This window comes from Sus scrofa, chromosome 3, assembly GCF_054392235.1.
Source record: "Sus scrofa isolate SSC_HxYL_T2T_F1_AM1 chromosome 3, Sscrofa_HxYL_maternal_Yorkshire_Landrace_v2.0, whole genome shotgun sequence".
Taxonomy (NCBI): Eukaryota; Metazoa; Chordata; class Mammalia; order Artiodactyla; family Suidae; genus Sus; species Sus scrofa.
Genome location: NC_139385.1, coordinates 54,771,845 through 54,786,973, shown reverse-complemented (window position 1 = coordinate 54,786,973; position 15,129 = coordinate 54,771,845). Strand labels below are relative to the sequence as shown.

The window sequence follows — 15,129 nt, the reverse complement described above, 5'->3', positions numbered from 1 at the left end:
TTCCACAAATAGCTGTCTGTGTTTTCATCAGCCTATCATCAAGCATGCACCTCCTTGATACACTCGATACCTAGACACAAAATGTGACAAGATAAATCATTGATGTGTATTTTCTCCTCCATTTCATCGAGTTGTAGTTCCTTTTCCCATCAGAATCAATTTTCCACATTTCTTAAAGGAGAGTCTTTGGACAAAAATGTGAATTGTTTATAGGCTGCTGAGAGAGAGAGGATTTTGCCCTCACTTTGCTGAAGATACAATTCCAAATCAAGAATGACAGCTCCCATTGTAGCATCAGTTTTCTTGACATGGTCTTTAATTTCATCTTCCTCTTGGGTACATGGGAATGAGCATGGCAATTGTGCTTCTGATTTTTGTTTTGTTTTCTCTTACCTTATGCGAAAAATCAAAATCTAGTTTTCTTGTCCATTAAAAGACATTTTTCTTTTCTTTCAAGTTAGAGATGGTTTGTAAAAAGACTCTTTGGGGGACTCAAGAAACAACTTTTTTAAAGTGTAAGTAAATGTTGCAAAATTACAATGCAGATATTCACAAAATGAAACAAAATGAGGAATTTTTAGAATAGTCAAGAGTAAAGTCTATATATTCTATATATTCATCCCAATCAAATAATGTTAGCTGTGAAGTTTTTGTAAATATGTTTATGATGCTGAGGAATTTTCCCTATGTTCCCAGATTTCTGGGATTTTTTTTTTAAATCAAGAAAGGGTTTTGGATTTTTGTCAAGTGCCTTTTCTACATCAACTGAGATCATCATGTGTTTTCCCCTCCTTCTATTAAGTGACATATTACATTGGCTGATATTCTTATGTTGAACCACTCATGCATTGCTATTTGGTCATGGTAAATAGCTATTTAAACATGCTATTGGATACAATGTACTGATATTTTGTTGAGGATTTTGCATCTATCTTCATGAGGGCTATGTGTCTGCGATTTTATTTTTTGTGGTATCTTTTTCTCATTTTAATATAAATTAATGTTGGACTCATAAAATTAGTTAGGAAGTATTCTCTCCTCTTCAATGTTTTGGAAGAGTTTGAGAATGATTGATTTTGTTTTTGTCTTTGTTTTTGTTTTGTTACAACTGCATGTATGGAAATTCTTGGGCTGGGGTCCAATTGGAGCTGCAGCTGCTGGCCTACACCACAACCACAGCAATGCTGGATTGAAGCCACATCTGCGACATATGCCACAGCTTGTGGCAGTGCTAGATCCTTAACTGAGTGAGGCCAGGGATTGAACCTACATCCTCATGGACACTATGTTGGGTTTTTAGCCTGCTGAGCCACAGTGGGAACTCTGAGAAGAATTGATATTAATTTTTCTTTAAATGTTTAGTAGAAGTCTCCGGTAAAGCCACCTGTTCCTGGACTATTCTTTGTTGGAAGGTTTTGGATGAATAATTCAATCGTTGTACTTGTTATACGTCTGTTGAGGTTTTCTATTTCTTTGTAAGTTGGTACAGCATTTGTGTTTCAAGAAGTTTATCTATTTTTCTAATGGTCATCTAATTTTTTAGCTTATCATTATTCATAGTATCCTTTGATAATTCCTTTTCAACCCTGTAAGGTTTATAGTAATACTTCCACTGTTATTCTGACTTTAGTTAGTTGTGTCTTCTCTTTTTTTATTTTGTCAGCCTAGTTTATCAATTTTGTTTATGTATTGAAAGAACCGTTATTCCAAAATAATGGCTATAGTCCCTGTGTTGTACACTATATCCCTGTTGTTTCTCTATTTGATACACATAGTAGTTCACATCACTTAATCCCTTACCCCTATCTTGCCTTTCTTCTCTTTCCTCTCCCCACCAGTAACCACTGGTTTATTTTCTGTATCTGTGAATCTGTTTTGTTGTATACTTTTTTTTTAAGATTCCACATATAAGTGATAACATAGAGGATTTTTCTTTCTCTGACTTGTCTTACTGAGCATAATACTCTGTAGGTCCACCGACATGGATGAAAATGAGTGGAGCCACAGCTGCAGCAATGCCAGATTCTTAACCACTACGCCACCAAGGAGCTCCTCTTCATAAGATTTTAAAAATCTATTTAGTTTAATATTAGTATGGCCACTTCAGCCCTATTTGAATCATTTATGTGAAGTATTTTTTCTATCCTTTTATGTTCAAATTTGTCTTTAGAAGTATTATGTGTCTCTGGTAGACAGTACATAGTTGGATCATGAACTTTTATTTATTCTGCCAATCTGTATTTTTTATTAAAGAGCATAATCCATTTACACTTAAAGGAATTACTGATAAAGGAGGATTTACTTCTGTCATTTTTCAGAAAACAAGTATGTTTTCTGTATGCCTGTAGTTTTTTTGTCCCTCATTTTCTCCATTACTACCTTATTTTTAGTTGACATTCTGTAGTGGATTGTTTTGATTCTCTCCTCAATTCTTTATATATATATATATAATCTATAATAGATCTATAATCTATAGATATTTTCTTGGTGGTTACCATGGGAGTTTCATTTAATACCCCAAAGCTATAAAAATTGAATTTGAACTGATAACAATTTAACTTCAGTAACATACAAAACTACTAATACACAGCTCCCTTCTTACTTTCTGTTATTCATACCATAGATTACATCATTATACATTATGTGCCCAATAGTGGATTAATAATTTCTAAAGCATTTGTTTCTTTTTTGTTGTTGTTGTCTTTTTCTAGGGCCACACCCACAGCATATGGAGGTTCCCAGGATAGGAGTCGAATCTGAGATGTAGCCACCAGCCTATGCCACAGCCACAGCAACACCAGATTGGAGCTGCGCCTGTGACCTACACCACAGCTCACAGCAATTCCGGATCCTTAACCCACTGAGTGAGGCCAGGAATCAAACCTGCAACCTCATGGTTACTAGTCAGATTCGTTAACTACTGAGCCATGATGGGAACTCCTCTAATGCATTTGTAATTTAAATCTTTAAAATATAGAAAATCAGGCTACAAGCAAAATTACAGTAATAGTAGCTTTCACAATTGCCTATGCATTTACCTTTACCCTAATTTCTTTATGTGGCTTCGGGTTACTATCTTACTTTTATTTCATCCTGAAGGACCCCCTTTAACATTTCCTGAAGGGAAGGTCTAGTGGTAATAAACACCTTCAGCTTTTTAAAATCTTGAAATGTCATTTCTCCCTCATTGTTGAAGGACAGTTTTATTGGATATAAAGTTGTCCATTGATATTCTCCCCCCGCCCCTTTAAGCTTATTGGTTGTATCAACCCACTGACTTCTGGCCTTCAGGGTTTCTGATGAGAAATTGGCAGGTAATCTCTTTGGGAATCCCTTGTATGTGATGAGTCAGCCACTTCTCTCTTGCTCCTTTTAAGATTCCCTCTTCATCTTTGCCTTTCAATATTTTGATGGTAATGAATCTCAGTGTATTTTTGAGTTTCTTCTTCTTGGCATTTTTGAGCTTCTTGGATTTATAGATTCATTTATAGCCATTTCATTTCTTTAAATTTGGGGCGTTTTCAGGAATTATTCATTTAGCTCCTTTCTATCTCTCTTCTCCTGCTGACATTCCCACAATGCCTGTGTTGGTCCACTTGATGAGGTTTCACAAGTCTCTCAGGCTCTGTTCATTTTTCTTCATTCTTGTTTTTTTCTCTTCCTTAGACTTGATCATTTCATTTGTTCTTTCTTTATGTGCACTGATTGTTCTGCTTGCACAAATCTCCTTTTGAAACCTTTTGAGATACTTTTCATTTCAGTGATTGTACTTTTCAGCTTCAAAATATCTTTTTGTTTATTTTTGAAAATAATTTAACCTCTATTGATATTATTTTCTACATATTAGTTTTTTATTTTTGTCCATTTCTTACTTTAGCTCTTTGAGCACCTTTGAAATAATTGTTTTAAAGTCTTTTTCTAGTAATTTTGACATCTGGGCTTCCTCAGGTACATATTATGTTGATTTATTTTGCTGCTGCTTCTTTCAGGTGCAGCATATTGAAATTCCCAAGCTAGGGGTCAGATTAGGGTATAACTGCCAGCCTACACCACAACCACAGCAATACCAGATACAAGCCACATCTGCAACCCACACCACAGCTCATAGCAACACCAGATTCTTAACCTAATTAGCGAGGCCAGAGATGGAACCCAAATCCTCATGGATACTAGTTGGGTTTGTTTCCGCTGAGCCACAGTGGGAACTCTTATTTTTCTTCTTTGAATCAGCTATACATTGTTGTTTTTTGTATGCCTTGATCCCTTTTATTGAAAATTTGACTTTTGGATTTGGTGAACATGGAAACTAGAGAAACCAGATTTTCCCCTTTCCCTAGAGTTTGGTGGGGTTTTAATTTTTTTTTTTATTTTAGCAAATCTTAGATATGGCCATTGAGTTCTAAAGATAAGTTTTCAGACTCCTTATCTCCTGTTTGTTTTCCTCTAGAGTTACTTTCATCCATTAATGTTCTTTCTGTGATATGGTGTCCATCCCCATTGAGGCTACTAAAGTAATCTAATGATTGATTGGTATGTTGAGATTGTTGCTCTGTTCCTTCAATGATTATACATGTTTTCTCATATTTACTATCTCTAGATCATATGAATTTTCAAATTAAATTGCATATTTAATCCCATATTTCTTTTTCCTCCTTTAGTCTTCTTAAAATGTAATGATGTCTCATAATCAGTAACTTCTTAGGATGAAAAAATTGATCCATTCTCTGATATTTTCACATAATTTCTAATAATGTACCAAATGGTAAGGTATGTAAAGCACAACTGTCTTTCCACAATCGATCTTCAGGAACTGGTTTTCATTCTGGAATGATCTTGAATTTCAATTTCTCAATAAACCCAAGCACACTTTTCTCTCCTATTATGTCTCTCATATAAATGTTATTTTAGCTATTATAGATGCAAGTAACTGCTATTTGATGTTGACTCTCCAATTCTATTCAGTTGCAGATGGCAGGGGCTCTGTGGCGCCATAGTTTCCATTGAGCTCGCAATAAAAAGATTAACATTTTATCACAATGCTGTTGCTGCCATGGTTGTCATTTCTTTAGCCTTTTCTGCAGAATGAATTCCATAGGAATTTTTAATGTCATTCACATTTTGAATTTGCTTAACAGACCAAAACACTTAGCTTTAAAAACAAAGGAAGGAGACTACTTGCTTTCTGTTCTCTGCCATCCTCTTTTCTCTCCACTTGGCTGTTCTTACCTCAACATGCATACACGACTGTAGTATTGAAATGGATACATTGAACAATTTCTTATTCTTTTGTGAATGCAAAATTGGATTGCAAGCTTTAGTCTAAAGGCAGAAATCAAAACCAAAGGACAACTTCTACCCTGGTGAGAAAACTTGTGAATGAGAATGCTCAATACACTATTAGAGTTGAACAAAAGGAATTCTGTCTCAATTTTATGTATGTGCATAAATAATGAGTCTTATTAGAAGTCGTCACAAGAAAAGACACAATTAACATAACCCAATTGTACTATATCACTGTTCCCATATTAGCCCTCTTTTCATTCTGATGTTACATGCTAAAGAAACACTTCTATATGCCACATAGCTCTAGATCTGGCTAAACTGAACTTGCCCTTCAGATGGTAATAAAAAATAGTCAAAAATTACACCATAGTTGTACTTTAATTTGTAATCTCTAGTTTTTGAAATGGTAAGTGTCCACCTGACTTTTTGAAGTCATGATGATTCACATGATTTTCTGCCTACCTACTCTACCATTTATTGAGGGAAGAGTCCTTATCTCCTACTATAACTGTGAGTTTGTGTATTTCTCCTTTCAGATTGATCAGCATTTGCCTCACCTATTTTGATGAAGATTCTCATAATGATAAAGATAACAATTCTCCAAAAAGACACAGCAATTTTAAATGTGTATGTGCCTAACAAAAAGGATTTCAAAATGCAGATCCTACTACTCACCTCCCCCAACAACAACTTAGCATTCATCCACAGACACAGGTGACTTTCTGGGAGATGAGCTATTTCAGCAGAAGGTACCAAGGTTCCTTGGATGAGTCTTGCCCATCCATGTGTGACTTAACACATGTCATCAGTCCTCCAGGTGGCACAGCTTAGTGTCAAGCCATATCTTCTCTGCCTATGATTTCTTCCAAGGGGTAAAATGAGAGTGTGTGAGTGAGTGCCTGGATTCCCCAGCTGTGTAGGACACTCAAAAAACCCATTTCTCTTGCCCCATCAAGTGGCCAATAGAACTGCTGGGGGACATTGCAGGGATGAGGATCCCATGAACCACAGTCTAGTCAGACAAACCCAAGCTAGAGGCATTGTACTAAATACCTGATCAGTATTTTTCACAAGGGTCAAGGTCATGATAAACAAGGATAGTCTGAGGATCCATCACAGATTTGGTAAAAAGAAAGGGTCTTGATGACTAAAGGCATTATAGCTCCCTGTACTGGCTTCTGGGGTAGAAAAGACAAATGAGTGGAAAAGTGGTAAGATTTAAGAACTGTATGGTGTAGTGTATGGTATTATACCAATGTTAATTATTTAGTTTTGTTCAATGTATTATAGTTATATAAGAGGTTAACCTTAAGGGAAATTGTGTAACAGACATACAGAAGCTGTCTCTGCTGTCTCTGGAATTTTTCTGTACATCTAAATTTTTAAATAATTTATTTAAAAATAAAACTAACATTTAAAAACTAAAATGAAGCAGGAAGGAGGATTAAGAGTGCAAAGTGAGGAGGTGAGGACCAGGGATTTTGTGTTTGTTTGTTTGTTGGTTGGTTGGTTGTTTTTTAAGGTTATCAGGGAAGTTCTTACCTTCATGGTGCCTTTTTATCAGAGCAGGAGTCAGGCCATGGCCATACAACTATCTTAAGAAGAATCTGAAAACAGAGTAAAAAGCAGATAAAAAGGAACTGAGACTAGACCATGGCATGTTCAAAGGAGATGATAGCAGCACACTGGATAATGCAGAGAATGCTAAGGGTGAAGTAAGAGGGGAGTGCTGTGCCTGTGTATTTTTTCCAGCTTTATTGAGGTGTGGTTGACATAAGTGCATATTTAGGTTGTACAACATAATGTTTTGATATACATACACAATGTGAAATGATTCCACTATCATTTCATGAAAAGAAATCAGGAAATCATACCATAATCAAGCCAATTAACATATCCATTAATTCACAAAGTTACTGTGTGTGTGTGTGTGTGTGTGTGTGTTTGGGTAAGAATATTTCAGAACTATTATTCTAGCAAATTAAGTGTACAGTACATTATTATGAATTGTAATCACCATGCTGTACATGAAATTTCAAGACCTTACCCATCTTATAACTGAAAGTCTATACTCCCCATATATGTAATTTAAATTATTAGACAATAAGTATGCAGGCATATCTTCCTACCCTCTCCCATACATATCTTTCAAATAATGTTTTGAAACATTTTGTTTTTTCAATAATTCTAAAAGTAAATTTCAAACAGGCAAAAGTGCACATGGGGTTCTTTTGCACTACTTCATTTTACATCTATTTGTTCTTTTTTCTTTTTTTGTCTTTTTAGGGCTGCACAGATTGGAGTTGAGGCTGAGACCTACACCACAGCTCACAGCAACACAGGATCCTTAACCCACTGAGCTAGGCCAGGGATTGAACTTTCATCCTCATGCATATGAGTCAGATTAATTTTCACTGAGCCATGACAGGAATTCCCTAAATATATTTGTTAATAAACCAATGGCTCTCCAGACTTTTCAGTGTACTAAGTGCTAAAGCAAACAAGAGGTAATTGCTCCTTATTTTTAGAACCGTAGCTTTACAATATATGTAGCTGTTGCAAATGACATAGTTAAATGATATTAAATGCCTTCTTTGGTACTACATTTAGTTTTATGAATTTGTGTCAAAACAGAAATAATTCTTTGAAATAAATTCACTTCTTAATCCTTCATCTGTGAATACCTAAATTTTGCAGTGAAGAAATTAAAGAGCTGAAAGGATATTCCTATTTGAAATGTAAACTAAGTGACTTAGATTCAATAATTAGGAATTTTCCTGGCACTGTTAAACTTTAATTTTTAATGCTATTTTATTCTTGCAGATTCTTCTCAAAATATGTTGGTGGCTTGAGAGATGTCATTACCAAGTAGTGATCTATACAGAAGGTAGGTTAGAAAGTTTTAATTCCTGTATCCATGAATTGACCAAAATTTTTTCCCTTTTTTTGAAGTTTTTTTTTTTTTTGATGTATAGTTGACTTAGAAGTTGGTGATAATTTGTGCTCTACAGAAAAATGATTCGGTTATATATTCAGATTCTTTTCCCACATAGATGATGACAGAATATTGGGTAGAGTTCCCTTTGCTGTATAACAGGTCTCCATTGGCCAATCATTCCATATACTTCAGTGTAATTAGCAAACCTTTATAAAACACTTTTCCTCAGGGAATAAAATACTGGGAATATGGTCTGACTTCACTCCTCACTCTTGCCTGCAAGACCTTTCATTGCTGTTGGAGAAACACCTCAAGATATGCAGAGGCTCTCAGAGGGGAGAAGTGCAAGGGGTTCTAGACAACAATAGCACAGAGGGTCAGCCCTCCCTGGGAAAGTAGGGAGTAAGAAGTGTTTAGGAAAAAGGCTCAAGCATGGGGGTATTCTCCTTGGGGTGCCAGAGTCAGCTGATTAAGATGAGATCATTCCCGCGTCCATGTTCTCCAGCCAAAATCCAGCAGGAACACACCTGAGAACAAGTGGAATCTAGAACAAGTTGGGTTTCTTCCTCATTGCCGTGAGTGTCTCAGGAGGAGGATGTTAGAAGAAAGCTATTGCAGGATTTGGGCTTAGGTCGGGTGATTTGACGGAGAGCCTGAAAGTGGTGGGTCATTTAGATCAGATGCTGAAAGCCAGGGCAATTCTGTGATTCATCTCTCAATGAATCTTACCGACAGGAGGGAAGAGGATGGGTAGGAAAGAGCCGTTCCTGGAAACAAAGTAGCTGTTATTCATTTTAACCAAAAGAATGGAGTGTTTGGTATTTGAGGGGTGGCACAGTGACCTTTTATTTTTCCTGTACTTAGAAAACAAGATGAATTGCCATCATGTTGTCTCACTTTATCATGCTCTCCAAGTAATCTTACTTGGTGTTGGTATTCTGTGATACTTCTTGGTATTTACGTCCAGGCTCACTTGTGGAAAGCAACAAGGCTGTTGTTTTTGTTTTTGTTTTCCCCTCACAAGGGATATGAAGCATGAGGGAGGCTTTTAGCTTGAATTGGAAGACATCCTTGTAGAATTTTAGCAATCAGTGAAAAAGTGTAGGTCTTTTAGGCACACTCACTCCATGTATGAAGAAGAAACATGAACAGAAGAAGCACATTCAGCTCATTGCTGGCTTGCATGTATTTTCTAAGACTTGTTTAAACGCCTCTACTCTCAAGTTTTATATTTGTTGTATTTTTTTTGTCTTTTTGCCTTTTCTAGGGCTGCTCTTGTGGCATATGGAGGTTCCCAGGCTAGGGGTCTAATCAGAGCTATAGCCGCCGGCCTATGCCAGAGCCACAACAATGCCAGATCCAAGCCGTGTCTGCGACCTACACCTCAGCTCACGGCAATGCCAGGTCCTTAACTCACTGAGAAAGGGCAGGGATTGAACCTGCAACCTCACGCTTCCTAGTAGGATTCATTAACCACTCCACCACAATGGGAACTCCTATTTGTTGTATTTTGATGTAACATTCATGAATGTTAAAAACACCAGTCAGATTTCAGTTCATCCATCCTCCTATAAGGATCATCTCAGCCTGGAGCTGTGGATTCTCTTGACTTAGGATTTAAACACCTATCACTACCCCTCCCAGCTCTATTGATTAGGAAGCTGGTGCAGTGATATCAGAGTAGAATGATAGAAAACCAGGAAGACATCCATTGAAAAAAAAGTCCATAAAATCTGCTCCTAATTTGAATACAAAGTGTTTTCATAAACAAGAATTAAATCACTGCTGGAGTGGCACAGTGCAAACCAACCCAACTAAAAACCAGGAGGTTGTGGGTTCAATCCCTGGCCTCAGTCAGTGGGTTAAGGATCTGGTGTTACCATGAGCTATGGTGTAGGTCACAGACTTGACTCGGATCTGATGTGGCTGTGGTGTAGGCCGGCAGCTGTAGCTCTGATTGGATCCCAACCTGGAAGCCACCATATCCCACAGGAGTGGCCCTAAAAATTAAAAAAAAAAAACACTGCTAAATTATCCATATGTTGAGTAAGGCTAAAAATGTTACCCTAATAAAACAAACATAGACATGATTGCCCACGAGACAAGTGGGATGAAGTTAAAAATACAGCACTTGTCCAGAGATTATCAGTCAACGTTTTTTCAAGTTTGTATTTTTTAGATTTTTTTAACCATTTCATTGTGTTGATACATCAGTAATGTCATGTCATATCTCATATCATGAAATGTTTCCTTTGGAGTTCCTGTTGTGGCTCAGTGCAAATGAATCTGACTAGCATCCATGAGGATGCGGGTTCAATCCCTGGCCTTTCTCAGTGGGTTAAGGATCCAACATTGCCATGAGCTGTGGTATAGTTGATAGATGTGGCTCAGATCTGACATTACTGTGGCTGTGGTGCAGGTCAGTGGCTCCAGCTCCCACTCGACCCCTAGCCTGGGAACCTCCATATGCTGTGGGTGCAGCCCTAAAAAGAGAAAAAAAAAATGCTCCCAATGATGGTCATCTATCTAAGACCAAGTTGCAAGATCTTCACAATTTAGCTGAATCTTTCTGTGCTATCGAGCTTCACCTTGACAAGCATGTCTGACCACTCCAGTGCATTAGAGATCACTGACTGTGTGGAGTAATGACAAGCCTACTGAAGATGACTGGGTACGTTAGACAGTGTACAGTGGAACGACCAGTATAGATGCTGAATTCAGTCTATTTTCTACATCTAGTGATGTGTCCCAGTGATTGATTTTGGCATCAAAATAGATATCCTCCTCTTTCTTAACTTGCTATTCACATATAATTTTCCAATGGCAAGTGCTGACAATGACAGATGATGCCTTCCCCACAACTTGGTTATTGGCTGAACTCCCCTCCTCTTAGCTTATGAGCGCAGCCTTGGGAGAAACTGTTTCCAGTGTGCCTAGGTCTCAGCTGGATCCAAGCAGTTGCTTGGCCTAAGAGTTGGGACCCTTTGCCCATATGCCAGTTAGTGAGCATAATCAGTGGTTGTACACCCTAGGTGTCTTGATCAGATACTTCATTGCCTAGGATTTTTACTCTACTGCTTCCTAGGCAAGCCACTATATCCATAAACTTGACTGAACGAGTCCATTTTTCTTTTTTCTTACCTGATCCCAAACACTTTCCAGTAGATTTTTCATATATATTAAAAAATCAGTAAGTAAATGGATGCCTGCAGAACTTTGTCTCTAAAGCAACAGGATCCTTCCAAAAATGTAATGTAAAGACAAACTGTTGCATTCTTAATGAAAAGCCATTCTTCTGGGTTCTGTGGGTGCTGCAGTGCACCAGTCCCTGCTAGATGCTGCCTGAGGTCCCCATTGCTTTTGCATGCATACACACACCCACCCACCCTGCAGCTCTGATGGCCCTGGAGGGTCTGTAGTTTCCTGAATATTATTCTAACTGGATCTGAGTGCTATTTTTACCCCCTTCCCCCACCCCACTCTGGTGTTTGCAGGTGAATCAGGGGAAAAAGCTTCATTCACCTCCATGTTATCTGCCTTCTGCCTACAAGCTGAAACTCAGGGCTGAGGAGGCCTCTCTGAATTTCAGAGTTTGATGAAACAGATTTTCTAGAGTTGACTCATAGCCCTTCTTCTCCCTGGACAGGCCACATGTGTGCTTTGCCTGACATAGCCCATCCCCCAGGGCTGTTTTGGATTCTGGTTTGATGCCTTAGAAAAGACCAGGAATCTGGTTCATCTAATTGTTCTCCAATATTTCAATCCTATTATTCAGTAAAAAGTTCTCTGACATGTGAATTAAACATGTTCTATGGTTCTATAATTTATATACATGACAAACCTTATATAAGTATAGGAATTTTAAAAGAATGAGATGAAAAAGAATCCAAATGGAAATTCTAATACTTTCTTCCGATATCTGGGTGCACTGTCTTCCACTCCAACTGGTGGGCCTGAGAAGTCTCACTCAGAGAACCTCAGTGCTTTTCAGGTGAAGGTGTGTGGTGTGTGGGGGTGGGACAGGGGGACAAAGCAGGAATTATATCAACAGAGATGGTTGAAGGTATTTTTGCCTTCAACCCTCAAAATCTGCCTGGATGACCTTGGACTTGTAAGTGAATTCAAGATTCAGGGAAAGGTGTGTTTTTCATGATGGAGTTCTACCCAGAATGAAATAGATCATGCTATATTGCACTGTTTTTCATGAAAGTTGTAAATTGAATTTACTTCTCTTGTTATTCTTTTCCTTTAAAACATGCCATGAATAAAAACAACAAACTGCTATCCAAGAATGGTGCTATGCTCTGGCATGTTTTATCCAAGTGGCAAAATTATGTTTTGGGGGGAGGGGACAGATAGTAATATGTGCCATAACCTGGTGTTGGTGGAAATAATTTGCTCTAGGGAGATCATCTGGATGACCCAGGAAAAGGATTCTTTCACACAGGGTGTATATGTTGTGGCAGCAGCAGCATTTGGTCTCAGTCCATTGTGGAAAGTAAGCACATGTGTAGTTTGGTGAACTGTTTTATGCCTCAGGGTCTCCATTTGTTAATTAGGTGATCAAACTATAGAAGAGGCCCCAGTCCTATTTTTGGTAATGGCTGTTCTTCCTCATCCTCCTCGTGTTCACCCTCCACTCTTTGTCTCGTCTACTTCACCTGAAGTCCCTGGTAACTCCCTAGACAGTGAAGGAGGGCTCTGGAGTGTGAGGGTGATGAGGGCAGTGTCCTCTTTGCCTAAATGAAGAGAAGGAGCAGCACTCATCACTTTGGGCAAGTTGTGGTTCCTACTTAAATTATGGACAAATATTTTAGATGGTGTCCTGGTCAGGGTGTCAGATCCTTGACCTGCCTGTCCGCACTTCTTGATCTGCTCTCTGCAGTTTCTTTCATCAAACAGCCTTGGGTGAGCACTTTGGTTTTTTTTTCCTTAGATTCTTAAAATTTTTTAAAGTATAGTTGATTTACAATGTCTGCCTTTAATTTTTTTTTCTCTTTAGGGCTGCAGCCACACCATGTAGAGGTTCCCAGACTAGGGGTCAAACTAGAGCTGTAGCTGCTGGCCTACACCACAGCTCACAGCAACACTGGATCCTTAACCCACTGAGTGAGGCTGGGGATTGAACTTGAAACCTCATGGTTCCTAGTTAGATTCATTTCCACTGCACCACAGTGGGAACTCCTTCAATTTTTTTTTCTTGAAGTATAGCTGATTTACAATGTTTTGTCACCTTCCAGTTTGAATAGCCTAAACATTATGTACTTATTTGTGGGGCAAGGATATCTCATCTGCCTTCCCAAAGTCTCTACCTTTTTTCCTACTGGGAAATTTCAAGGACATGTAATTGCTTTTCCAGAAAATATGTGTTAGTAATTATTTGCCCTCATGATCCATTTCAAAAGGAGAATGGTCATAGAACCTAACTAATAAATCACATATCCTTCGCATCACTTATATAAAAATATCCTGGGCCCAAAATTAAAGAAAAAGAAATTTAATGAATCCAATGCACAGGACTAGCTAAAGCACACACACACATACACACATGCTTACACCAAAAAGCTATATCATCCACATTTCTTGTAGTCAAGATGAGAAGAGTAAATTGTATTTTCCTAGGAAAGATGCTAGTATTTCCTCTACCCTCAAGTCTTGTTGGGAGTTGCCTTATTTTATAGTACCTCTTACTCAAATTTAGTTTTATCTCAAAGATGTGGTTTAGAAACACTAGTTTAGGAGTTCATTATTGCTCAGCGGGTTAAGGACCCACTATTGTCTCTGTGAGGATGCGAGTTCGGTCCCTGCCTCACTCAGTGGGTGAAAGGACTGGCATTACAGTCAGCTGCAGCAGAGGTTGCAGTGGTGGCTTGGATCTGGCATTGCTGTGGCTATGCCATAGGTTTCAGCTGCAGCTCCAATTTGACTCCTAGCCTGGAAGCTTCCATAGGCCATGAAAGAAAAGAAAGTTTTCCAGCTTAAACTTCCAAAAAGAGTGTCATGTTTATGACTGTGAGATATTGTAGGTGTACAATAACTATGCTATTCTAGTTAGTGAATATTATCAATTGGACATTATTGGACATGGTGGCCATGTTCCACAGGTCTGTGATTCAGTACATAAGAAGATATCACAAAGGAAATAGATTTCAAAAAGAGTAAAATCTATGATTTTGTAAACTATTTTACCACCTGAATATGTTTTTTTAATTGAAAAAATACCCTCCACAGAGCCCTCCCATCACCTTTGAGAGAAAGGGCCATGATACTGTCACCCCAAAGAGTGACTTGAGAGACTTAACCAGACATACACTTGACATATGTTCATTATCGAGATTTTACTGTGTCATTTTGAGAGCAGCAGACTTTTATGACCAATGAGAAATATGGAGTCTCAGCTGAGTGCACAGTTTGGAAAGTATGAGGCAGACAGTGAGACTTCCATGATTATTATAATAGAAATGCTGATTAAGTGTATACTTTCTTTAACAAATGCTAAAATGCCTATTCCCAGGAAAATTGAGGTAATACATATTTGAAGCAGCAATTAATTGCCATATTTTCTAAGAGGTCAAAATTCTTTTAAGCAATATATCCTTTATGTAGCCCCATGATAAATAGAAAATAAATATAATAAATATAAATTTCCTGAGACTTGGAAAAATTTGCATTTTTTAGAATGATAGAAAATGTGACTGCTTCTGAATGGTTCAGAAGTTGAAACTATCACAGCTGAACATTAGGGTGTCTTCATTTTCTAGAGACACGCATACCACCATCTGAATATTCTACCGTATTTGAAAAGGAGCCAAATGAGCACTGTCATTTAATACTAAGCAATAAGTACAAATACACTAGAGGATGTACTTGAAGTATTACCAAAAAGTGTCTCATTTGTTGTGAGAAGC

The 15,129-nt window shown here is 37.9% G+C and overlaps 1 protein-coding gene across 5 annotated transcripts in view; it reads left to right on the top strand.

Moving 5' to 3' along the window:
- LOC146404635 (uncharacterized) overlaps positions 1-15,129 on the top strand; it is a 40,078-nt gene that overhangs the window by 4,623 nt on the left and 20,326 nt on the right. For all 5 annotated transcript variants that reach the window (XM_085016036.1, XM_085016039.1, XM_085016037.1 and 2 more), the window contains exons 2-4: positions 5,820-5,997; positions 7,570-7,790; positions 8,107-8,170. In XM_085016036.1, the coding sequence (XP_084872162.1) occupies positions 5,820-5,922 (103 nt within the window). In that variant the 3' untranslated portion in view covers positions 5,923-5,997; positions 7,570-7,790; positions 8,107-8,170. The remainder of the gene's footprint in view (positions 1-5,819; positions 5,998-7,569; positions 7,791-8,106; positions 8,171-15,129) is intronic.